The sequence below is a fragment of the Centroberyx affinis genome, unplaced genomic scaffold, assembly GCF_046629955.1.
Source record: "Centroberyx affinis isolate AG114_WGS23_722 - 3 ecotype Tasmania unplaced genomic scaffold, CSIRO-AGI_Caff_v1 ptg000297l_1, whole genome shotgun sequence".
Classification (NCBI taxonomy): domain Eukaryota; kingdom Metazoa; phylum Chordata; class Actinopteri; order Beryciformes; family Berycidae; genus Centroberyx; species Centroberyx affinis.
Window position 1 is genome coordinate 253706 of NW_027278975.1, and position 26187 is coordinate 279892.

The window sequence follows — 26187 nt, forward strand, 5'->3', positions numbered from 1 at the left end:
CTAAGGTTAAGACAGCCGCGCCTCTCCTTATTGTGCCGGGCCGAAAAGCCAGGGGGTCCCCCGGCCCCCGCCCCCCCTACGCACGGTTGTCATGGTGAGCAAATCAAGCCGGCAGCACTTTGTCACACTCATGTGGGCACATTCTCTCTTTCTTCCTCTCTTTCTTTTCTTCCTCTGACTTTCTTTCCTGCTGCTTCACCGAGGGGGCTGCCAAAGAGAGCTTTCTGTCCACCGACAATGCCTGGTGAGTCATGGACATCCCATATCATATACAGTGCAGAGAAGAACGAGCTCTGGAAATCCAAGGGCTTCTCTTCCCAAAAAGCCGTATGCATGGCAACAGATATATTTCCTGTCTGTTGTGGGATCTGAGTGGGTGGAGTGTGTTATTTATCCAAGGACAAGTCGGGTCAGGTGGCAAGTCCAAATAGCAGCCAATCACATCTCCTCCCGCAGCTGGAGTGAAGGGCTGATGCACCAGTCGTGCTTGGTGCCAAGTAGGCTGGTGTCATACGCATTATTACTTAGAGCTACTATTGTATCCTTACACTGGTTCATTTAATAGTAATGGACCACAGTAAAATTACCGCGAGTAAAGCTCACTGATAAGAGCAAAAATCAATCAACAGAAATTCATTTGATTCCCTCACAAAACATACATTCCTCATAACCTTACTGTGTCATCTAATGGAAAACAATTGACTGATGTTTGGCAGTAGGCCTCTGCGGCGTCTTGTTGTCACACAAATATGTTCCCAGAGCCAATGTCAAAGAGATTAGGCTGAAGGGAAAATTGCAGCTGTATTTAAGCAGTGGAGCTGGCGAGTTGCTGCTCTCAGGTGATGGGGCATGTCTGTGCCTCACCCCACCTGAACCTGACGGCTGCTGCGGCTGGCACTATAATTACAGAAGTTAGCCATAAATTACAGAGCAGGAGGTGGGAGAGATAGAGAGAGAAAGAAATACAGAGAGAGAGAAAGAGAAAGAGAGAGAGAGAGTGTATAGTATAGCCTCAGGGCCAGAGGAGGCCCTGACAGGACTCAACCGTCAGAAACATACTGTTCCCTCCTACATACCCCTCTCTTTCTTTCTTTCTTTTTTCTTCCTTTCTTTCTTTCTTTCCCTCTCTCTCTCACTCCCCCACTTTCTCCCTTTGTCTGAATACCCCACCCCTACACCCATCTCCCACACACACACACACACACACACACACGCACACACACACAGTCTTACTTATGTCACTTTTGGGGTATTTACACAGATTTACATTTCCTGGAGACTTACCCAAACCATAACCATAACCACTACTTGCCTAAACCTAACCCTTACCCTAACCTTAACCTAACCCTAACCTTAACCACTGACCCAAAAATCAGCTTTTTACGAATTGGGGACACGGCTTTTGTCCTCAATTGCACAAGCAGTCCCCAATCAACTGGTCTTAAGTCTGGTGTGTGTCCCTGAAAGTGACTTAAGTCATACCCACAGACACACACACACACACACACACACACACACACACACACACACACACACACACAGAGTTGCAGTCTGACTGTACTGGGTCCTTCACTGGTCCAACTGGTTCCAGAGCATACCACACTCCTTCATTCCGGACACATTAAAGGTGAGTACCAGCCAATAGGAAGTAATGCTGCTGACTGCTGATGTGAACCAACACCACTCTTCCCACTGCCAACTCCCTCTGAGGGGAAAATCCCAAACTCTCCATGGTGCATGTCAGCCCTTCTCAGGGGTGAGGGAAACAAAATGTGTGACAACCAGGGATGAAGCAGAGGGTAAACCTACCTAAAACCAGGTTTATCCTCCTTTTTACTTGTGGAATAATGGGATGTCAGCCATTATAGATGGAAAGTTACCCATCTATAATGGCTGACATAAATATTTACGACAGAAATTAATTGTATATATCATTGTAAGCAGTATCAAACCAATAAAAATGATATGATGATAGGGTCTTTTAAGGGTAAAAAGGCATAAATTCATGCTTTTCTGAAATGTTTTTTTTCTTTATGTTTGTGGTTGTTTTCCTGATGATCACAAACTGAAGGTCATAGTTTACGCAACTTTTTATTTACCACTATATTGTTGGGCACAACCTTGCAGTTCTGCCAAGGTGCTTGAAGTAAACAGTAAACTGAACAAAAGCAAATATTTAGCTACACAACGAATGAAAATACTTTTCAGATGAAAAAATGTTTCAGGTACCATAACCTTCATCAACCCAATCTTTACATACATAATAAATATAACTGAAGGTGCAAATTTAAGTCTGAAATCATACAGCGTACACACCAGAAAACAAAGACTTCAGAAAATATTCAATAAATGAAGCAAAAATGCTTAATCAGTAAACTACATTGCATTAAAAACAATGTTTAGTGGAAGTCTTTGATCTTAAACTCTTCATTCATTCCATAAGGGAAAAGACTTAGGTCACACATAAACTATTATACAATTAAGTAAAGTCTATTGGACCATTTAAATGAGATAATGTGAGGCAGGTTCATGGTATAAAATCTAAAAAAAAACACAGTGATGTTGTGTTTTATCTCAAAGGATTAGCAACTGCAATCAAACCACAATATGCCACAGAAGAGTTGCTCTATTTGCATATTACTTGCTGGATTATTATAATTTTGCCATTTGCCTGACAGACCTTTCTGAATATTTTTCACGCAGTCAACTCTGTTTAATCAATTTAATCTGAAATACATGATGTCAACTCCACTGAGAAATCTGAAAGGGGAGAAACTATCTTTCCTCATGGGCAGGGACATGTACATGTTGCCTCTATATCATTAAACCATACATTATCCCTCTATTCAACAAGTAGTAGCTTATGATGGAAGGAAAATCTATACAGACTGTCAGTACAAAACCCACTGAGTCTGACTCGTTTCATCCTTTGAACTGTAAAATAGAGTGAAAGGAGGGAGGCTGCAGCCGGCTGAATTAGGACATATGGAAATGAATATTTCTCCGCTGCGGCAATATGCTCCATCCATATCAGGCAGAGATGTAGGCACAGCACTCAAGGTCAGCACTCTTCTTGTAGAGATAATGTTGCTAAGAAGACAATCAACACTCCTCATTGTGTTGAGAGCCAAAGACCATAACATGACTTCCACTGATCCATAAAATCATTACCAAGAAGCTTTTAACAGGTTCCAAGGACCACGGCTTACTTTTTAAATAAAACATAAACAAGGGAAAATATCAAACCCATTAATCTTTCATTAAGCTCGCCGGATAAAAAAGAATCGCTTAAAGTATCATTCGTTACCATCACTGCGAGTGCAAAAGCCCCCTGCTAACATCAAAGGCTTCTCAAAGAAACAGAGCGGGAGAGAGTCAGTTAGCTGAATTTGGCTGAGAACCAGCTTGTGGTTGGGTTTTAATTTCGACTGACTCATAATGGCATTGAGGAGGAAATGGGGACCCGGTCTGTAATGGTTTTTGTGGCATCAAGGCCTTTTAAGCAAACACTCACATAAACAATGCACTGCAGTCATTAAAGGGCCTTGGATTCAGACTGGGTGTTGACAAAGGTTGAGAGCTCATCCTCATCTTGCACAAGTCTTTGTGTCATTGAAAGATCAGAGGCTTCTCGTGACCAGAGAATGGGCGGACTCCATTTCAAATATCCTACGCACGCACACACACACACACACAGAGCAGGGGGAGGAGTGGCTGGCATGTTTGTGAAGGGTATGTAACAGCACACTTTAAGAACAGATAGATTTTGCCTCATGTTTGGGTGGGGCAAATCCCATCTCGCCACCGCAATTCTTCTGAAACTCTCCGATAGAATATTTTTTCAAGCAACTTTTCTGATGATTTGATTTCGATTTCTGCTAGCTATTGTGAAGCATGGAACGGAGCTTTCAACAATCCCTGTATAGAGCTGGTCAATGGAAGACAGACAGGCTACTGTTTACCTGCATCAGTATTAAAAGGAACATGTAGTGATGCTGTAGCTGACAACCTGTCTTTTCCATTACCTCTCTTGCTGTCTTTTGAAAGCATTAAAACAGCTTGGCAGTGATGCCAAGTAGGTTAATAACATGCACTGGATTAAGGTTTTAGTATGGCTGTGCACCGCTGCTATATTGGAGAACTGATTTGCTAGGGAATAAAATAACATCTCAAACCTATCCCAACACATCTGCCTCTCACTCGCTGACCTGCATCCCCATGCTGAGGTACAACACCATCAAAATACAATATCACATTCATTTCTCTCTACAGTATACAAAGCGAGGGAAGAAGCTTCCGATTGACTTCAGAGGCCTGCTATAGTACATGAGTTAGTCATGGCTCTTACTGAATTAAACATGGGAAGAAGAGTTTCTTTTTATCTACAGCCAAAGTGCTAAATCTGACCACTGCAACTGATACTCACCCATTTCAAATCCTCCCTTTGATACTGAAAGCGTAGGAGCTTCAAATGTATCAGTTTGTCCTCATTTTTTAATGGGTTTCAATAGCGAACATCAACCGATCCACACAAAATCCAAACAGTATTATACAAAAGTGCTCTGGTTAATATTTTTCACTTTGTCATAGTTCTGCTTTTTTTTTTTTATTCTTTTACATCTGTATTTATCCTTTGATTCCTATACAGGTAGATTTAATCAACCAACAGCAGGATTACAGTTTTCCTCCAAATCAACTCTGATCAGTGCAATAATAATTATCTCGACTTAAGTGGACATGAAGAGACCAGCTTGTGAGATCTCCCACTGTTCTCTGGATTCAGATGATAGTTAGATAACGCTCTATTCAGCTCAGAAATGTCACAAATGTGTGTTTTGGTTGTGTGGGACTCCTCTTTGTTGGTGTGGAGTTGTGATATTTTGGGACAAGCAGGGATGAAAGCCCAGGGTCCTGTGGCTAATGAGATACCGAGGCAGTGGGAATGATGGTTTTAATTACTGCCCAGGACCGGTCTAAAGGGGGCGATTGCTGAAGAGCGTGCTGAGTGTCTTAGGTTGGGAGTTCAGACCCATGCCAGTCATGCTGTGCCTGGCTGCCTTTGATGCTCTCTTCCCTCTGCTTTATTCCCCCATCATGCTTATTAGACTCTTTGCTGCACGATGCTTCACTGCACCTTTGTTCAAGCCAATGCTTTGGACAAAGAGAGGCATAACCACTGAAATCTCAACTTCAAACCCCCAGACAGTTTCACTGATGCAGAGGGCAACTTAATCTTTTGTGGAAATGAAATCTGCGGCTCTCCCATTGTGCGGTGGCTCTCTGCTGAATCCAGCGGAGAGGAGATGGATCGTGAGTTTGCTGGGAGGAGACGGTGTAATCTTTATTGTGGGAGAAGCAAAACGCAGGAAATGACTGATTCGGTGTGTTAGCATCCAACACCGAATATGAACCGAAATGAGACCTAAAAATAGAACTTGCTTTTGAGATCGTGAAAACTGAATTGGGAAGATTCCTCCCCGCTGTCTTCTCGCATTTCAGGGGAGAAATCTACTGTAGATTCAGAGGCAGGCGGGCAGGCGGTGTGAGTCCTGCCTCTCCCCGGCTGCTCCCAGCAGGAGGGTGTTGCTACGCGTCTGCTCTCTGTTCCCCTGCAGCCCAGCTGTGGACCAGCCCTTTGTTGACTTTTCAAAGATCACATGGCATCCTCTCTGAGGCTGGCTCCGAGGGGGCTCTGCCTCCGCAGGACTCTGCTACGGTCAGCATGGGCCTCCTCCTCCTCCTACTGCCTCTACCCCCAAAAATAACAGTCTGACTGGCTAATGTTTACGCACATCGAGCATTTCTTGAAACACAGCATTAAAAAAAACATTTACTCAGAATCTTGTTTGCATTTGGCGGACAAATTTTGCCGTTACTTCCTCTAACTAGCAAACTGTAACGACAAACAGTAGTTTCTCCGTCCTTTGCGGTATTGAGTGGACAAATCCATGTTGAATCAAGTCTTTTTCTACTCAGGCTTGCTGTATCTCTATCATTGAAAAATCAGCAACTTGTTAGTCCCGAGCCAAGTCAAGGCCTTTAGCTGAGGAAGGTCTTTGTTATCAAATGCAGAGGAAACGGTATTTGCCAAATATGAACAAACTGGAACTTGAAGGGGATTATGTCCTTGGCACTCGCGCTTTGAGGAAGTGTGGATAAGGGGTTGACTCCTTTATGAATGAAGGCTTCTATATTTTGAAGGCCATGATGATAACGCATGTGGGTCCTATTGCTGTTTTGGTTTTAATCAGTTTGGCACCCATAGTGTGGTGGTAGCTGGATTCTGTCATAACACGCCAGCGTTATTCTCTTTTTGAACGATTATTTTCATAGCTATTTGCTTTATTAGAGAGTGTGCAGTGTTGAAAGACATGGAAGAAAGAGAAGGCATCACGTGACAGTGGCCGTGAGTCAGATTTAAACCCTTGACATCACCAGTATATGGTATTCTCTGTTGCTGGCTGAGCGCCCAGTTCAGTGTCATTCTGACCTACAAGCTCCTGTCATCTCTGCTATCTCGGATACTTTGTCTAGTTTCCCCTTGCCCACAAAACAGCTGGAGTTATAAGATTCAATCATAAGTCAAAGAACAAATGAACAAATGAACAAAATGACCCCTCTTTCTACATACAGGATCATTCACATGATCACTTAATCAGCAGGCACCATAAACACAGGAATTTGTCTTGGTAGCTGTGGTGTAGAGAATCTACAGTGTAGAGTTTCACAGCACATATGCTGTAGATATGGTGCACACATGCTACAGCAACAATAGGACCTCGCAGCGCAAAGAGAGTGCAAGACGTACTGTACATGGACAGTAACACTAAGTAAAAAAGAATATTCTTAGTTTAAGTGGTCTAAGTTTTTGGGAGATAAACATCCAAATCATCCACCTCTCCCTCCGGTGATCCATGCTAACACTTAAGCATACACTGTTTTGAGTGATAATTCATAGTATTCCCATGATGTCACATGCATTTCCTACCAATATGGCGCTTTACAATACACACAGCTCATTGGCTGTGTTTGTCATTTGATTGTAATCACCTGTTAATTTATTTCAATCAGCTGTTATTTTCCTACCTAGATGGCCGTGTGGTGATGTAACAGAATACTATCAATAGCTGACAAGCATTATCTCAAAAGTGAGAAAATGAGAATTTGAGAATTTAGCTCTAAAGCTAAATGGTAAGTAGTCTTAAATGATATGCAGCCAGTTCTGGCAGTTTTGAGTAGGAGACACAAGATATGATGTCTGTTTTGAACTAGCAGGGACTACTTCCCTTGTTTACATCAGAAGTGCAGCAGATGAATATGTGGTTGCTCACCTGAAATAAAAATCAGCGTGGATGCTACATCAGCTGTATTGAGTTCATGCTATTTTATTTTTAAATTTCTAAATCTGAAGGATATAATATATAATAAAAAACACTAAAAACTTTTTAAATTTGGTCTTCAGGGCCAATCTCCCCAAAACTTGGTGTATTCCTTTAACAGCACAAGCTGGTCCTTTTGAGTTGATTTCACTTTGATCCACTGGTGTGTGTGAGCATGATAACTAAACAGTGCTATTTCAGACATCATGTGATGAGGATGAAATGTGAATAAACGTCCATCAAAGTCACAATCCTGCAGGGGGATCTTTATCTCACTGTCCATTTGTTTCCACTTAGCGGACTACAGTTCAAAAATGTTCCTACTTTTTAACAATGGCTGTATTTAATGGAGACATAGTACAATTTAGTGCTTATTAAACGTTAAAGGCAAGAAACATTTCCATCTATCACAGGAAGAATGACAGGCTTTGCCCAGACCTAACTGTTTTGGGAAAGAAAACTAAGGTACTTTTCATGCTGAATCAGCTTGAAGCAGCTTGACTGTTGTTTTGATGGAGAACTGTTTGTGCTATTGGAAAGTCTGTGATTTTGACTATACACATTGCGTACCATTGCTAACAGAGCCTGAAACTGTCATGGTGTTTTCTGGCTTCATTATAAATGGAAGGCCAGTTTGATTTGGATTCCAACATATGCTAGGTTTGGTTGTTCATTCAGCACAGGCTTAGAAAACCATAGTGTGTGTGCAATCATGCCTGCATGCATGTGTGTGTGTGTGTGTGTGTGTGTGTGTGTGTGTGTGTGTGTGTGTGTGTGTGTGTGTGCATGCGCGCATGTGCTGCAATGCCTGCGCCTTTTTAAGGGGGAACACACTGATGCAGAGCAGATTAGGTTCCACGGCAGGCGAAAGAGTAATCTAATTTTCCTAACCCGCTTACTGATATCATGGCATGGTAGATCCTTATTATTCAGAATCCCCTCTTGTTCTGGTTTTGCAATCAGGAGTTTGAGCTTAATGGGGCCACTGTGATTCATGTAGTACGGAGGCTTTGATCCTGTTTTGTTCTTATACTTTCAAATCAGGAAGTGAGGTCGAATGGCTATGAATATCATACAGAATACTATAGATATACACCATGCACTGAAAAAGAAGCATGCTCTTTAGGATGATGTTGATGATGATGATGATGATGATGATGATTGTGAGGATGAAGGGCATATATTTTTCAACAGTGCAGTCAGTTTGATATGCCGTATTTAACCGTGTTGCATGTTTCTTCTCATCAGCTTTGGGCCTCAGTATCTCACAGTGCTTGATTAGTGTAAGCGTGGAATCCACACTGCTGGGGGCTGCAGGGCAAGCTTGAAGCCTGAAGCGCATTCATCAACGTCCCTGGCAGGGGGCACCTTTCTCAGCCTCGCACCGCTCAGCTTGCAGCTCACTCTCTGGCCAGCTTTTCTTCTTTTCCTTTTATTTTCACTCTTTTTCAAGGCTTTGGCCTTTGTTGTTTTTAAGAGATAGCGTGGTTTTTGAAGAAAACTTTTCTTCTTCTTCTTTTGCCAAAAGGCCTTTACAGCACTGTGCTGTATGTGTCAGATGCATATTGTTGAACGTTTCGACAATAGATTTCACCGTGCTTATTATGCCGTGCTTATGTAATGTTCGCAATCCAGAAAGGTATGGCTTGCATAAGCAGCCACAGGGTGAAAGACAAATCAGTTCCATAAGAAACCCTTGAATATGATGAGTGCGTAGTGTTGAACTGCATCTGTAACTGCTCACTCTCCAGAAAAAGGCCTAGTGATAAGAGAAGCCATCCTGATACAGAGGATCTGGGTTCACGCCCTGTACTGGAAAGCATCCATCCTGCTGAAGCGTCCTGGAGCAAGACACTGAATCCCTATACCAGCTCCAGGGCTGCTGCTCTGCAGCTGAGCCTGACCTCTGACCTCCCTGGTGAGGGGGGCAAGCACAAGGAGAATTCCCCTATAGTAATCAATAAAGTATCACACCTTAACAGCCATTTCTAAGTGTTTCTAGTAGCAGATTGTATGGATTTTTATTTACTTTTAATGGTGTTAACCTGACCTATCATAATCAATAAACATTTACACATGCTCACAAACACAACCAAACCGTATCTGATGTCTTTTTACTTATGTTGCTCTTGTATAACTCTTGTTTTATGTATTCAAAATAATGAGCTTAAAAAAGAGATTTGAAAAGTCATCAATAAGATATATATTTTTTTTTTACCCACTATCAGCCTTGATGACACTGATGTCCCTGCCTCCTTCTCCCTCTCCCCCCTCTCTTCCTCCAACAGGTAAACAGTGACTGAAGCAATTCCTCCCAGACTGGTCCCTCAGGTCTGAATCTGTAATCGCTCTTAGATCTCAGACATGAAAGACTTGCGTACATCTTCCTCAAAATGCCCTCTAAGGTGCCAAGTTCTGTTTCAAATGGTAGGATGGGGAAAGGAGAGGAAAAGTTGGGGAAGAAATAGTGGCTTATAATCAGGTGCCTCTTATAAAGAGGGCATAAGAGGATTTTTTGACTTTGTCATAGCATCCTTAATGCTTATACATCTGAATCATTAATTTTTCATCAAAGTCATGAGGAACCCTGAACAAGAAAGGGAATTATCCATTCCAGACTTTAGGCCTTAGTTACTCCCAAAGCAGGTCACCCATATCTTATTAACTGTAGACAACAGCAGTCAAAAGAGTCAACAGCAACATCAACACATATCAATCAATACTTGTCAGAAAAATCTTGCTCTCACTTTACTCCATTTGTGCCTCCAGTTTGAACCCGTACTGGCCTGCTTCCCCCATAAAACTAATTTCTTCAGCATGGATGTTGTAGAGGTTGAAGCCACCTAAACTCCCTTTAATCTGACTTAAATCTTTCTTTTAAACCTAAATTAATGTTGTTGTTGTTGTTTTATATGTATAATTGTTTGTTTTTGGTGGGGGGGGGGGGGGAAGATGGCTCTATTATGATGATCACCAACTGGATTTATTTTCCACTACACCACTGATTATGAGCAATAGTGTGAGGTCAAAGTGGCACTTTGGGGGAACTTATTATTATTGTATTGTGGTTCACACTGTGGCTTGAAAAATACAATTGGAGATTTTTCACTTAAGATACTCTTAGGTCAGCAGCATCATATGTCAGCCAGATTTTCACCGAATCCTTAGTGGAGAAGTGCATGTAACCCAGAGAAAGTCACACTTTACATGTTTAGTGGACATGCTTTGCCGCCATCTAGTGGCGACAGGTCAGATCTCACTCATAAAATAAAAAGGATATGGTCATTACGATCACTGCGCTGAAAAAAAGTAGTTCTCATGCTTTTTTGATGAGTCAACCTTTTATTCAACAGCCATTCAATGACATTTTCGTTAGATTCTTAATATTCTGTTTGAAAAAATCTACTACCTATAAGTGATGATGTCTCGTGAAAACTGGTGAAACACTGGAGAAAAGTAAAATGTAAGCGTAATAATTTCCACAAGTGAAAAGGCCCATAACTATCCAATGAGCGGCAAAGCTCCACTGCGGCCTCTCCCTCGCAAAGCTGAATCACCTGTGCTAATCTATTTTCAATTTGAAGCTGTGCTAAAAGAAGCTTATCGCAGCAAAGGTGAGTACACAGCTGTTATCAAAGATTAGACGGCATATTTTGACGCTACAACTCGTGTGTGAATCCGCTTTCTTCGCTAACTCTAAATTTATTTGAAATGATGGCGAGTGAATGTTAAATTGTGCTGGGACATGACTGGCCGATTTAGTAGCCAATTTAGCAAACCTAGCAAATTAGCAGATGAGTCTACTAATACTGTCCCCACAGTTCTGTAATGTTAGCTATTGCGGTTACCCAATTAAATTGGCAAACGTTAACGCTAGTTTGTAAGTGTCTTATGTTCTGCTAAGGGGAAAAAAAAGTGATTTTGTTCTGTGGGCATGCTAGCTAAGTTTTGCACCACGTGTGTTGGAGGCTGGCGCCATAGTCTGTCTGCATGTGGAGCAGTGGAGATTACATGAGCTAATGTTACTTTTTTTATCCAAGAACATTAATTTACTATAATGTAAAGAAATTTGTGAACACCAACCAAAAACCAATTATTTCAACCCAAAACTATTTTCATTGTAAAACATGAAGGAGCTAAAATGCGCAAGCTGAAGAAAAAAAGAATTACATCCCAAATCATAGTCTTACTAAACTAAATTGACATTTTTAATTTGAAGTAGTGCAGATACATTTGATATTTTAAGGTTTCACTCATTAAATTTAATTCCTAGTGACCCATGTCACCACTTTTTTGTTTGAACAGCAGATGGCGCTGAAGCGACTGCATTCATAGGAAAAACAGTCGTTAACTCAGAAAAAGTACTGGGGAGACATATAATATGGACATAATATAAGAAATATGGATCATAAGCGAAAACAAAAATAAATTGTAATAATAATGAATAGATTAAAATAATTTAGTGATGATACAAATAATACAATCTAAAAAATAATAAATATAGTAGGGATGGCTTAAAGGATAAGGCTGGTGTTTTTTAATGCATTGCTTACCGTCAACATCCTATGAAAATAACAAAATCAGTAATGATTTTGTTTTGCCAGCAAGTCTCGTCCATGTAGCCGTGCCCAATGACGCCATGTCCCAGCAGCCATAGAACTCAGTTGTATTAAAAAAAACACGTTTAAAAACACGTCAAAGAGCCATGCTGCTTCTCCGGCAGCATATTTCATCATCGCGATGCACCGGGCCAGCCGACTTTTTCCTCAATCAATTTAATAAGCTGGCTAAACACTTTGCGATCTCAGGAAAGTAGTTCCATAGCACCGAAAATAGTCCCCGGCGTAATGAAGAATTTGTTTCCATTTGATTTGGTAATAACTACAATAGCTTGACTTTTCGTGGTAACAGTCAGCGATTTTTTAAAACTATGAAACTATGTCTTTGTGAGCTGTATTTCAAGGTTTTTAGCTTACAATTGGAGCCAATGACTTCCGGGTTGACGGCTTAAAAACAACGGTACGTGGGAAGTCAGAAAGTAACGGGAGTAGAGCAAACGCATTGTTGATTTTGTTATTTTCATAGGATTTGTTGACAATGCATTAAAAAACACCAGCCTTATACTTTAACAGTTAATATCTTAACCCTTTTTTTCCAATTGCTTTGACTATTTTCTAGAGTATGATGTTTTAATCACTTATCGGATATCTTATTTAGGGAGTTATAATTTCTGTGGAAAATAAAATAGTTGAGATTAATTGAGGATTAACTTTATCTTTTAATGGGAGTATTGTAATTTCCCAAGTGGCCAATAGTACCAGGTGCCAACACTTTGGTGTTTTGGTGGTTTGAGAAGCTTCACATGACATCAGGATTTTGGTATTTGCACAATATATTATTAAAAAAAAACCCCCCAAAAAATAGGAAGTTGGTGTGAACTTGCATCAAACACAACCTTTGTAAGGAGTGCTCTGAGGTAGACTAACAGAACAATCCTGTCATAGTATATTAACAGTTTCTCTTCAATACAAGGCTCATAACTTTGCACTAAAGTTAGCATAATTCTTTTCCATCAGCTACACCATTTAAGACGGTCTGAAAATGACTGGTCGGGCACGAGCAAGATCAAGAGGCCGAGCACGCGGCCAAGAGACCGGGCCGCCTGGAGTGGTAAGGGAAGCTGCGTCTTCATTCTAGTCCCATTGTCAGGGCACAACAAAACATCATCTCTTGGTTTTAGATATTTCTGTCTTAGTTTAATGTAGATTACAGGTTTAATATGGTTCTGTAGGTAGACATGGAGATTGAGAATATTGGTAGGGGAAATGTCTGTTTATATTATTTTATTAGACCAATACTAGCCTTTTAGTGCTGTCAGAATACCAACATTTTACTTGTTTTAAAAATGACTACTAAACAAAATGTAGCATAGCAACAATATTGTCACCAAAGACCTTGTTTTCATGATTGCAAATGATCAAATTGAGATTTGCCATATGTAGTTCAGTTTGATCAGTGTCCTGGAAAATAATTTACTTAAAAGAATGTGAACCCACAAGGACTTGTATTTGCATGTTTGGGTCTAAAAGAAAATGGCTCGCAATGAAAATATTGAAAATTTTCACTTGAAAGGATAGATGATTTTTCCTCCCCACTTACTCCCACCGCATTACCAAAGCCCCTCTTTGGAAACACCTGAGCAGACCTAATTCTAAAAATGCATGAGCTGAGTCATGCCTAACACAATCTCATCAATGTTTTTGAAGAGCCAGGCACGAGAGGCTCCAACAGTGCCTGTCCCACCTGCTGAGGGGGAGCTGGTTGGTAGAGGAAGACAGAAAACTGCTCCAGGAGCCGTTTCTACTGAAGGTACAGTCTTATCCTAAATTTATTTAATGCAGAATTATTTTTTTCTAATCAGGGAGGGGGACTTTATTATTCAGCTACAGTAATTTGGTGGATTTAATTCTGTTTAGTTTCATTCAGATGAAGAATACCTACATGGCTGTGGTCTATCCTGGTGCTCGGGAGCCAGAGTACTGTAGGTTTTCTATCCTGCCAGGTAGTTCATTGCAGTTAACTGCATTCACCTGGAATCCCAGGTGTAGATCAGTCCATTTTATTAAACGGCTGTAATGAAAACCTGCTGAGCTCTGGGTCCTGAGGGCCAGGAGTGAAAAACACTGCTATATGGTATTTCTGTGGTCAATAAATTCATGATATTTTGTTGTCAAAGACAGTTCAATGAATATTTGTTAACATGAACAACTCTAAAAGCTGGTAATTAAGACAACAAAAGGCTTTTTCACATGGGACTAGTATTATGTGGGGACCTCACGTAATTAATGAATAACCTCCCAACATCTGCGTTTCATGAGATGCATTTGCATGCAATAATGAATTTGCTGGTGTCCCAGATAAAACGTAAAGATTTTACAATTCATCAATTTGTGGTTTAGCAAAGTAAAACTTGAATTTTGTTCTGAAAATGTATTCAAAACCTTTATAGATTCTACTGCTGTCTTCATTGTTCATGACAGGAGGAGACAGAAATTACGCGTGTAGAAGTAAAATGGCACAGCATTTATGGCTGAAAGTACCAAGATTTTAATTCACACAGGACTAATCTTATCAGGGGACCATCACACAAATACAGTGGGTAATTTGGGCTGGAATTATTGCTACACAAGTTACAGACATGGCAGATTGGCACAGGATAATTATCACCAGTCTCTGCAATTATCACAAATTACTGGACATCCTAAGGTGATACTAGTCCCTTGTGAATAGGGATTAAGACACAAAACTGACAGTGTCAAATTGTAAAGCTGCTGCTTCACAATCTATTGTAGGAGACTAATTATGTGGCACCTCAGGGTTTTTAGACCCAAATTATTGAATTTGTATATTGGTGTTGTCACTGTATTCACAAATTTTGTGCTTAATTATATCTTTAGTTATCTTTGTCAACACCATTTTTTATGTATTTTAAGAGTAGATAATCCTACCCAGTAACCACAGCATACCCACCCTGTTTCCAAGCATGGGGAAATGAGAGCAGCTTGCACACTGTAAATGAACACAAAAAAGTAAAGAAAATGTCCAGCCTTTTTTTTTTTTTTTATTGATCCATGTATGTTGATCTGTTGCCTCTGACATATAACTACCTTGTCTGAGTTTGGAAACTGTGTGGACTGGGTAAGGTGCAAATGAATTGCCCTTCTTGAGATCAGTAAAATTGTCTGAATCAGCCTGGTGCAAAAAATAATTATTTTCAAATTGTGCTCTAGTGTAACAAGTGTCTACGCACCTGTATTACACCTCCTCAGGATTGTGAAGAGTGCAAACTACTCCTACTCTCAGCCACTCTGGTTCTAACACAGGATGTTTCATTCAGAATTAGCATTTTGAATCACAATGTAAGAAACTGAAACTGACAGTTTTGTTTTTATTAGCTGTTCTACAGATCTCAGCTGGCTTTCAGCAGGTGAAGCTAGGAGAAAGAGGTGGACGCCGCCGTGATTTTCATGATGCAGGAGTTAACACCAGGCAGGCTATGGAGCATGTAAAAGAATCAAAAACTGGTCTGTCAACATTTAAAGAATTCACATACAGTGTACATGTGTTGTGGTTGGTAGGGAGAATTAAATAATTCTTGACCACTTTGTATGTACTTCTTCAGGTAGCACTGGCTCTGCCATTCAGTTGAGCGCCAACTTCTTCCGCATCCTGTCCCGCCCCCAGTGGGCTCTCTACCAGTACCATGTGGACTACAAGCCCCCGATGGAGGCTCGCCGCCTGCGTTCTGCCCTCCTCTTTCAACACGATGAAGTACTGGGCTCAGCACGCAGCTTTGATGGAGCCACGCTCTTCTTGCCTAACAGATTGCACAGCAAGGTACTCTGGGTTGGAGAGTGTGTCCCTGTTGTTAAAAGTCTAAAGTCTAAACTTTTTAATTGGTAGTACAAAAACTTAGAACCAGCAAAAATGTAGGCATGGTGAGGTTTCGTTTACGATGACGGCTAAATGCACACAAAGACTGATGTGCAGTGAATATAAATGTGCGGTTACAACAAAGTTAATTTGAAATTTCATTTTGCGTGAATTTCTCAGCCAAGGCGGGCGACAAGTCTTGCTAAAGTGGCCTGCCTTGGCTAGAAAGCACTGTGGGAAATGCTGGTCAGTGATATGCTGACAGGGTGGGCAATGAGCACCATAAAGTTTGGCTGTTGGTAAGTTTGCATACTCCACCAGACACTTGTGCAAACAATCATTTGGAGGTCCTATTCTCATTTAGTTGAGTAGTAAAATTGTGAATTTGGCTGGTGAATTTTGCAATCTAACAGCCAGTGTTGAAGTAAATTTCCTGCCCTGCACTTAAATGTTGTTCACTCGTGTTTAGGAGACCGTGCTACACAGTGAGACCCGGCATGGAGAGAAGGTCCAGATAACGGTTACCCTGACAAATGAACTGCCACCCACTTCACCAGTGTGTCTTCAGTTTTACAACATCATCTTTAGAAGGTCAGTTTTCCAGTTGACAGGGCCTTCACAGGTCTGGATAGTCTTGGAAATGTTTTGAACAATTTTAAGGTCTTGTGTTGTTCAAAAGTATTGAACAGTCAAGTTGGAAAAAGGCTTCCACATTGCAAATTGCTAGATGCCAAGATAGATGTGCACATCAGTAACTTTTTTTAACATTTTAAATCTATAGTGATAACCGTAAAACAGTGAAACTATAAAATAGTGAAAAAGTCAAGTGATAATGTCAAACTTCTAAAATGTTCCCATTTCGTGGTTTGCATGCTACCTTCTCTGGCTACATTAGCTACCTCTGACAGGATGTGTGGGAAAAAAATGATCTGATTGACAGGGCTTGAAAAGTTAAGGAATTGCAGTAAAATCTGGCGGGGGGGGGGGGGGGGATTTGTTCAGTTCTAATACACATTGTATTAGCATTGTATATAGTTAAAGACCTCTTGTAAGTTCACATGTAGTAATATTTGTCTCCAGTTGTGGTGTGCTATATCCCAGTTGAAAGTACTGCTTGGGATTGAAAGTGAGGTGTAATTGATGGGCAAGTGGAGTTGTGGTATGGGAGGTTTTAGAATGGCCTCTGTTGCAGAAATCAGGTCTATAATACAACTTTACTTGTTCAGGATCTTGAGAATGCTCAACATGCAGCAGATTGGACGCAACTACTACAGCCCCAGTGATCCTCTCAACATCCCACAGCACAGGTACGTTTCACCTGCTTCACCATTGTTTCTTCTGTATCGCTTAGTTATCCTAAATGTCAGTGTTGCAGTACAGGGCAGGAAAGTGACTTTAGACCACAAGCCAGTGGCTAGTAAATCCCACAATTTGATGCTTTCCTGTCAGTGAAATGGCACATCCAAATGATTGCTTATCACTAGTATATTTAAGATTGATTTTCATGGCAGACCCCCCTCCTCCTACACACACTTCATCAGCTGAATCAGATGAGAGATTCACTGCTTCCCAAATTGGAAAACTATAATTGCAAGGGAAAACTATTTACATACGTTTTAAAGAATAATAAATATCAGAAATAAACTGAAAAACATGTCATACTTGTCTGGGTGCAGTCCCATTCCTTTAAATACGCACTCTATAGGATAATGCACTGACCAGACTGAACCCAGTGAACTTTGTACATATTGTTTCCCAGGTTGACCATCTGGCCAGGCTTTACTACCACAATCCTGCAGTACGAGTCGAGCATCATGATGTGCACTGATGTGAGCCACAAGGTGCTGCGTAGTGAGACGGTCCTCGACTTTATGGCCAACCTGAGGCAGCACTGTGGGAATCAGCGCTTCCCTGAGGCCTGCGCCAAGGAGCTTGTTGGACTCATAGTCCTCACCAAGTAAGATCCACATGTCACCTGTGCTGTCATACCGTTGGTGTACACAAGCGCTTTGCCTAACTATTCAGAAGTTTTCCATCATTTGAATAATCGTTTACAAAAGTAGCTCTGTTAAATGGGTTAAAAGTGCTGATTTATCAGTCAACAAATAACGCTATTAAATTACTACTTGTCCATGTACAACAATTTTGAATCATGAGGTTCACAATTCAGTGTGTAAAAGCTTTTTCCCCTGACTCGTGTTTCATTAGTTACATTAAATGCAACACCTTGGGCCAGGCCACACTGATCCGTCGGGAAAACGGACAGAATTATTGACGTATAGATTTCTGTCCGTTGGCTTGTTTTGGAACGTCAACATGGTGGGCGAGGCAGAAGAACAGGAAGACTTTGCTCATAACGGAGCTACTTCATAGAATAAAAGACACAGACTATACAGTATAAATTAAATAAGAAACTGACCCTGAAAACATACAGTCACCCCAACGTTATACCAGGCTTTCTCTGTTTTATCTTTATTTTGGTCATAGCGTGTCTGTTTTGGAAAAAATAGGATGGACATCTGACAGATCAAATTGTTTTTAGCAAAGATTTGACGGTAATAAACATTCAGATATAAGTAGGTTCACTACACACTACTGTAGACTAACTTGCTTTAATCTTTTATTTTTGTGAAGCTCAGCAAGTAAAACATTGAAAAGCAAACAACGCATTTCGCATCTGCTTCCTCACGTTTGCTCTTGAAGATTAAAGCAAGTTAGTCTATGCTGTGTGCAATGAACCTACTTATATGGACGTTGCTCATTCCTGCGATTACCAGCACCTTCGAAGAAAAGCACGGCAGAGGACACACATAGTTTGGTATTGTAATTAAAGTTCACTGAAGCTAACTGCCTTTCCCCACGCATCAAAGCTCGGAGTACTAGATACATTTTTATCTTGACATCCCTAATACTGTGTCTGTTTTTACCATCTCTAGCTAATTTAGTTATAATCTTCACTTCGCCTACAAGGTCAAAATTAACTTGTCACTCTTCTCTTTCCTTAGGTACAACAACAAAACCTACAGGATTGATGACATTGCGTGGGATCACACTCCCAACAACACATTCAAGAGGGGAGACGCTGAAGTTTCCTTCAAGAGCTACTACAAGACTGTAGGTTTCGTACTCTGAACAAGTGCATTGTTGTAATTGTGGGAAGGTGTTCGATAAAATCTTAATTGCAGTATCCTAAATTTACTGCACACGACGATGAGAGTATTTGCTGCTCCCTAGAGGTTGAATGTTTATGCAAAACCCTGTTGTATCATTCTGCACTGGAATAATAATGCCGTATATCTTCAGCAATATGGCCTGGACATCAGTGATGAGAACCAGGTGCTGTTGGTCAGCAATGTGAAGAGGATGGGTCCTTCCGGCGGTCCTCCTCCTGGCCCAGCCATGCTCATCCCAGAGTTCTGCTACCTTACAGGTTACCAGCTCATTCAGGCAGCACTCGACTCCATACTCACATTTAACACAATTACAATATTTGTTTGAAGAATATGCTTGAAGTGCTGGGTAAAGAAATTGGAGCCCGGGTGAAGAGGTAGAAAGGTCTTCTTTTTTTTTTTTTTGAGCATTTCACGGTCACTTGTCTTACTCGAAGTTTACTCACTAATCTGGGTGTATGAATGTCCACTTTGAACTGTATTCATTTTAGTGGGAGCCATCATATATTAAATTTAAAGTGAAAGTCAATGTTTTCCACAGGCTTGACTGATAAGATGCGTGCTGACTTCAACATCATGAAGGACTTGTCCACCCACACCAGACTGACCCCAGAGCAGAGAGAGGGACGACTCAACAGATTCGTCATGAACATCCAAACGTTGGTGATATTCAGATGTTTCCAGGGACTCGTCAGTTAACCTTGTTTAAGGCTGTAATTGTCTTAATCCTGGGCTATATTAAAATTGAAGATGCTAGGTGAAATTTGCAAACCAAGCTTTGATATGAAAAATCTGCCTTCAAGTTTCAGTATATTCAACTTGTGTATTAAAGTACTATTGGTCAAATGTTAACAAAATGGACTCTAACAACAAGTAAGGCCACCTAATCCTCATATCTGAACAACTCTGGTAACAAAGAAAAGTCAAACTTTACCAGGCAAATTTGCCTTATTGGGCCATTCATGTGCGTTCAACTCGCAATTACAACTTTTGTGACAGCACCTAAAGGCAGCATAATTTCAGGCTCTGATTTTAATTCTAAAAATGATTTTGTAGGAATACCGAAGCACAGGCAGAGTTGGATACCTGGGGACTAAACTTTGATAGGCAGCTCCTGAACCTGAGCGGCAGAGTCCTCCCAGGGGAGAGGATTTTCCAGGGATCGAGATCGGTATAATATGCTCGTCGTTACATATATTTTGCTGTGTATGGTGTTGTGGTTGGGAGGGTGTTGGTGGACATAATTTTGTTTGTCACCTAGTACGAGTATAACCCCTGGGCAGCTGACTGGTCTAAGGAGATGCGTGGGGTGCCTCTGATCAGCTCCCCTCCACTGGAGAACTGGCTGATGTTCTACACCCGTCGCAACGCCAACGAAGCCCAGTCCCTCCTGCAGACCCTCAACAAGGTCTCAGGTCCTCTTGGCCTCCGTGTACAGAGGGCCGTCATGTGAGTTGTAGCGCCAGCACATTGTACCATATAATAAATTGTGTAGGGTTTCTGCACCACCCTGTGGTAGGAGCAGACAGTTACTGCCATTTAGATTAGAATTGTTGAGAAGCATTAACAGGGTTCACACAGATGCTTAAAATCCTTAAGTTGCTTGAATTTTGAGTGGGTATTTTCAAGGTCATGAAAGCAATTGATTTTGTGAGGATGACCATTGTCAGTAATCTGTCCAGATACCAGGCTGTCTGCAGGTTGTGAAAGTTTTAAAATGTCATGTCTTAAATTGTAAGATTGACAGTATGATGCATGTTTTTAACACCAAAAGCAAGACATTATAAAGGAGTTATTTTAATTTTTAATTTTCATCTATAGTCAGTTAAAATATCCCTGACTTCTGCTTTTGCTTGACTGGTATGTCATATTTCATTTTTGTGAGTTCTCCTTTCATACAGGGTGGAGTATGAGGATCATCAGGAGTCTCTCCTTAGAGCCCTGCAGCACAACGTTGGACAACGCACACAGATGGTTAGTCACTGAAGATATAATGGCACCAGTGGGGCAAACTCATCCCAAGCTCGTCACTTCCCAATCAACATTTTGACATGTCTGTGAATCGTATCTAAACCTCTATTTTTGATAGACTTCACTGTTTACGTGTACAATAAAAATAACTTTGGCATAAATACAGGCTGGTACCATCGCTAGTGCATTAGCTGTTCCTCGCAAGAACCTGGATGGCTTGTGTGCATCCAGTGTTCTTCGAGTAATTGAGATGTGAGTTGTTTCTCTTCCTTAGGTGGTGGTGGTCCTCCCCAGCAACAGGAAAGACAAGTACGACAGCGTTAAGAAGTACCTCTGTGTGGACTGCCCCACTCCCAGCCAGTGTGTGGTGTCGCGCACCCTCAGCCGGCCCCAGGCGCTTATGACCGTGGCTACCAAAATTGCTCTCCAGATGGCCTGCAAGATGGGAGGAGAGCTATGGAGCGTGGAGATCCCTGTAAGACACTTTGGCACTAGATTTCCACTTTGTGAATAGGAAAGATTTTAATTTCATGCAGAGAAGTTGAATACTATGTTGAATCAGGGGGTTACATCTGTCCAAGTGTTTTTTATTTGAAGATGCTGCTTGTTACGTTTTGCAGGAGTAATAATAAATAATAGCACTTTACCGTAAGTAAAAAAGTAAAGGTAAAAGATATAGGGAGAAGATAAAAACAGGAAATCAAACGTGGACGAAATGCGTAAAATCCAAGGTTAAAAAAAAGATTAAAAAGTTGGCAAAAACAATTAAATACTGTAAATATGCATTTTAAGAAGTGACGATACTGAATTAACTTGCTGAACATCCTCGGGCATTTTGTTGCAGGGGAGACCTGATGGCAAAGTAAAAAAAAAAAAAACTAAAAAAAAACTGTTTTTAAGAAGTGATCTAAAAGAGGCTAATGAAGTGGCTTAATACCTGAATACATTTAAAAAAAAGAATCAACATTTGCTCTTGGGTATTAAGATAAAGATTAAGTTGATTTTTTATTTTTTTTTGTTTTAATAAAATATTTAAAGTATTGAACCAATCCAAATTAGTTTGGTTTTAATATTAGCTAGACAAATGAGCACAAATTGCAATGTTGATGTTTCCTTTATTTCAGAACTGGAGCGCAGTTATCCAAGATACCTACAGCCATGTTTGACAAATCAATCTGCCACCTGTGTTCGAGGAGTTAACTGGATGCGGATTAGCAAACTAATTTTAATCTGCTTGCATCATATTAGGCTGGATGAATTAAGTGGTGTATGAGGAACTGGGCCCAGCAAAGCATATTGAACACCAACCAAAATTCATATCCAGTCACCAAGTTAGGTTTGGAATAAGGAAGAAGTCTTAAAATGGAAAATGTTTTTAAGAACCCTGGTTGTTTGAACTACCAAATGACACTATGCTGCTAACCATCCTCATTTTTGTGCAGCTCAAGCAGCTGATGATTGTGGGCATCGACTGCTACCATGACAGTGCTGCTGGAAAGAGGTCCATTGGAGCTCTAGTGGCCAGTCTGAACCAGGGCATGACCAGGTTGGTGTCAACAATCTGAATAATGTGGCACTTGACATCTCAACTGATTTCTTGACACATCTGCATTAATGCTGTTCATTAGCGTTGAGCTGAGCCCCTGGTCTCGGATTTAATGCATTAGTAAAAGTTGTAACATGCAGTTGTGTAACATGTCAATCTTGTTGAAAAGGTGGTTCTCAAAGTGTGTGCTGCAGAGCAGAGGACAGGAAATCATGGATGGACTGAAGATGGCCTTAATTGGCAAGTATTTTATTTTTTTCTTATTCTTTTTAACCAAATCCAGGTATGCTTTTATCTCCTCAGCATAACAGTCTTGGGGTTGATATTTGTTTTCCAGGCGCACTGAAAGACTATCTGAAGTTCAACAACTGCCTGCCTTCACGCATCATTGTGTACAGAGACGGAGTGGGAGATGGCATGCTGCAGAGTGTGGTCAGCTATGAGGTTCCCCAGATCATTGAATCCATCAAGTCCATGGGTCATGACTATGTGTGAGTTTTGCAAGCCCAGAGTTTATGCCTTTTATAAGCACTTCAAATCTGCAGCCTACACAAGGGCTGCTGCAAGGCCCAATCCATAGGGTGAGCATCTGAACAAAACTTTTTTTTTTTTTTTTTTTTTACTTATGTTGATGAAAAATTGTTTGATTGAGACATATCATTTGACTAAACATGTTTTATTAGTTTTTGATTGGTAGTGGACTCAGATTTTTAGACCCCACTGTGTTTTCATCTTAGGCCCAAGTTAACTGTGGTGGTGGTGAAGAAGCGCATCAGCTCCAGGTTCTTCGCCCACATCAATGGCAAGGTGTCCAACCCTCCCCCAGGAACCATCGTCGACACGGAGGTCACCCGACCAGAGTGGTACGCTCATTACTCCAGGACGTCTCGCGCGAAGCAGTGTGGTTTTTTTGTCCCGTACCAAAGTAGTAATCTGTTACTCTGCAACCTTCGATCCCCAGGTATGACTTCTACATCGTGAGCCAGGCTGTTCGCATGGGAAGCGTCTCCCCAACCCACTACAACGTGGTGTACGACACCAGCGGACTGAAGCCCGATCATATGCAGAGGCTTACCTACAAAATGTGCCACATGTATTACAACTGGCAGGTAGGCTGCAGCTTTCACTCTTTCCCATAAAGCTTCTCTGATTTGAAATCAATATATTGAAATGTTTGGGTTTCATAAAGTCATAAAGTTCCTCGTCAGGTCTGGAAGTTGACAAGTTGATCATTTCTAGGTCGTAAGAGTATGGAAATTGCAGTCTGCAATTTGCAAAGTCTGGCAGTGTACTGAAAAATGTTCACCTCCATTTCATGAAGTTGGAGGCCACTGCCATTGAATTTATTGTGATATTTTGTTTTTTTAACTATGAAGGTATTGTAGCTCTAGCAGCACTAAGGTTGCAAAATTCCGGGAATTTTCAAAGTTGGAAACTTTCTATGGGAATTAACGGGAATTTATGGGAATAAACAGGAATAAACCAGGAATTTACTAAATTGAAGGTATGCTCTTAATAGGGAACTTAAATATAGTTGGGGAAAATATATTTTAGCATAATCCTGACTAAAACAACCAGATATCATGCAAGTACAGTTGAATATCTATGCTATTCCTCAATCACATGCACACATAGCACACTGCTTACTGCAGGGCTATTGAGACCACGCCCCCTACATGCACTGTGCATTCCTGTTGCATTTTTATTAATTTTTGAATGGGTTGGGTCGGGGGGATGAGTAATATTTAACTCAACATTCATGTTTTTGTTCTTCAATGAAAGAATTGATTGTTCAATAAAATATTTAACACTTGATAAAGTTCTACTTACAAATAAATCTGTTTTAATTGTATTATTTTGGATGGATGTCTGCTTATAACAAAACAAATATTTATGCTTGGATATGATACCTTTCCATTAAATTACCCTTAATTCCCATAAATTCCCATAATTCCCATGGAAAGTTTCCAATTTGGAATATTTCCAAAATTCCCCAGATTAACTTCCCATGGAAATTTACCGGAAATTTTCCACCCCTTTGCAACCCTAAGCAGCACACACATAATATTGAATACAATCAAAATCGTCCAGTACAGATATAACAGTCTAGGAGTATGGAATTTTGACATTGAAACTGCAGGAACACAGGTCAAACATAATTTTATTTTTCCCCATTTTCTTTCTATTTCAGGGGATCATCAGAGTGCCTGCACCCTGCCAGTATGCCCACAAGTTGGCCTTCCTTGTGGGTCAGAGCATCCATAGAGAGCCCAGCATGCACCTGGATGACTACCTCTTCTACCTGTAAGGACTGACATGCATTTTGTTTGAGTCTAAGTTACTTTGTAAAAAAAAAAAAAAAAAAGTTGTCTTCAGGATAGATGACAAAATAAGTTGTGTTTAGACACTGTTAAGGGTTTGTTTGCATTCATAGTGACGACTTATGATATATATGTTAAGTTATGCTGTTCCAAAAAGTTTATAATGCATGTTGAAGTCAAACTCGTACTCAATGCCACGAGAGGTCAAAAGATAGCACATTTGCTAAAAAAGCCATGTGCCCAAATATACACTTCCTCCATTTTGGAAGAGACTGTTGAGGTTTGTAAAACGTCTTGAGATGCTGCATCTGTCCAGCTGATCCAATCATTTCCTGAAATAAGAGATGCTGTTAAACAAGAGACGAATTTTGAAATGCATGTCTGGAAAAATAATATATTTGAGAAATAGTGTGGAAAAGGAAACTCGATGCTCAGGAGATGGTGCTCTAGGACCAAGAAACATGGTGTTTAAGTCTTAAGTTACCTGGGGTCTTGTTCACAAAAGGGTTATGCACAAAAAATGTGCACAACAAAAATAGCAAAAACTGAAAATTGCTCTTACTGTCAAAGGTTTTTCTGACTTTGTGGTAAGTCAAAAGCCCAAACTATATATATATATATATTTTTTTTTATCAGTAGCCAAGGTTTAACTGCCTTATTTATTCTTTGAAATTTTGGTTGTACAAATCAGCCTGCTGGTGATGTGTATATACTTTTTTGTTTTTAAGTTGGTTATGTACTCCAATGTTTGTAGTTCATAGTGGGGAGTAATACAATGTTGAGATGTTAAGTTTCTTGGAATTACTACTAAGGCTCATTGATCTATTCTAGGTCCTGTCAGCCATGTTAGATTGCTTTACAGATGGTTGTAATAAACATTATTTCCACAAGTGGTATGACATTTCTGTCATTAATGTTTTTAGGTAAAGAATCAGCAGGCATGCAAACATTACAAAATATCAAATTTATTTAGATTTTTAAAAAAATTTGCACATGCACACCCACACAATAATTTGTAACCATCAATATTTTAGGCTGATATTTCTTATCATAAAGCTAGCACACAATTGCAGACTTTTAAACAATATGGTATTGAAGACACCATGGGGAAAGCTTGCACTGTTTGATTATAAAGTTAAATGTACAAAAAAGGCAGTTTGAAAATCAAGTATAAACATTTAAAAACAATTTACAAATGGACAAAGTACAAAAAGAGCAACAGTCACTCAAACTGAATAGAAGCAATGACTGATAACATGGTCCATAAATAGGAAAAGATGTACATCAATTCACTGTAGATTAACATGGCTGTTTGGCTGAGAATTGTACAGAAAGTATTACAGAATGTTTTTCATACATTCTTTTTT

General features: G+C 40.4%; 1 protein-coding gene across 7 annotated transcripts; it reads left to right on the forward strand.

Moving 5' to 3' along the window:
- The first annotated feature begins 12980 nt into the window (after positions 1 to 12980).
- On the forward strand, positions 12981 to 24807 carry piwil1 (piwi-like RNA-mediated gene silencing 1). 7 transcript variants are annotated; one of them, XM_071515019.1, is made up of 20 exons: positions 12981 to 13063; positions 13648 to 13748; positions 15335 to 15467; positions 15566 to 15776; positions 16282 to 16403; positions 17039 to 17119; positions 17572 to 17769; positions 18818 to 18926; positions 19116 to 19242; positions 19524 to 19641; positions 20039 to 20153; positions 20244 to 20431; positions 20884 to 20956; positions 21228 to 21428; positions 22396 to 22499; positions 22669 to 22739; positions 22837 to 22990; positions 23237 to 23362; positions 23461 to 23608; positions 24691 to 24807. In XM_071515019.1, the coding sequence occupies exons 1-20, from the start codon at positions 12981 to 12983 to the stop codon at positions 24805 to 24807; spliced, it is 2580 nt and encodes an 859-aa protein (XP_071371120.1). The 7 variants fall into 7 exon arrangements, with proteins under 7 accessions (XP_071371120.1, XP_071371121.1, XP_071371123.1 ...); XM_071515020.1 differs by having other exon boundaries at positions 15335 to 15463; positions 15562 to 15776; XM_071515022.1 differs by having other exon boundaries at positions 12981 to 13049; positions 13646 to 13748.
- Positions 24808 to 26187: the final 1380 nt, after the last annotated feature.

What these genes read in the sequence shown, in the direction of transcription:
- piwil1 (XM_071515019.1), top strand. Translation starts at nt 12,981, where the DNA reads ATGACTGGTCGGGCACGAGCAAGATCAAGAGGCCGAGCACGCGGCCAA. An exon ending in GGAGTGGTAAGGGAAGCTGC is followed by an intron (nt 13,064 to 13,647) that starts GTCTTCATTCTA and finishes GTTTTTGAAGAG; the next exon opens with CCAGGCACGAGAGGCTCCAA. An exon ending in GAGGTCACCCGACCAGAGTG is followed by an intron (nt 23,363 to 23,460) that starts GTACGCTCATTA and finishes TTCGATCCCCAG; the next exon opens with GTATGACTTCTACATCGTGA.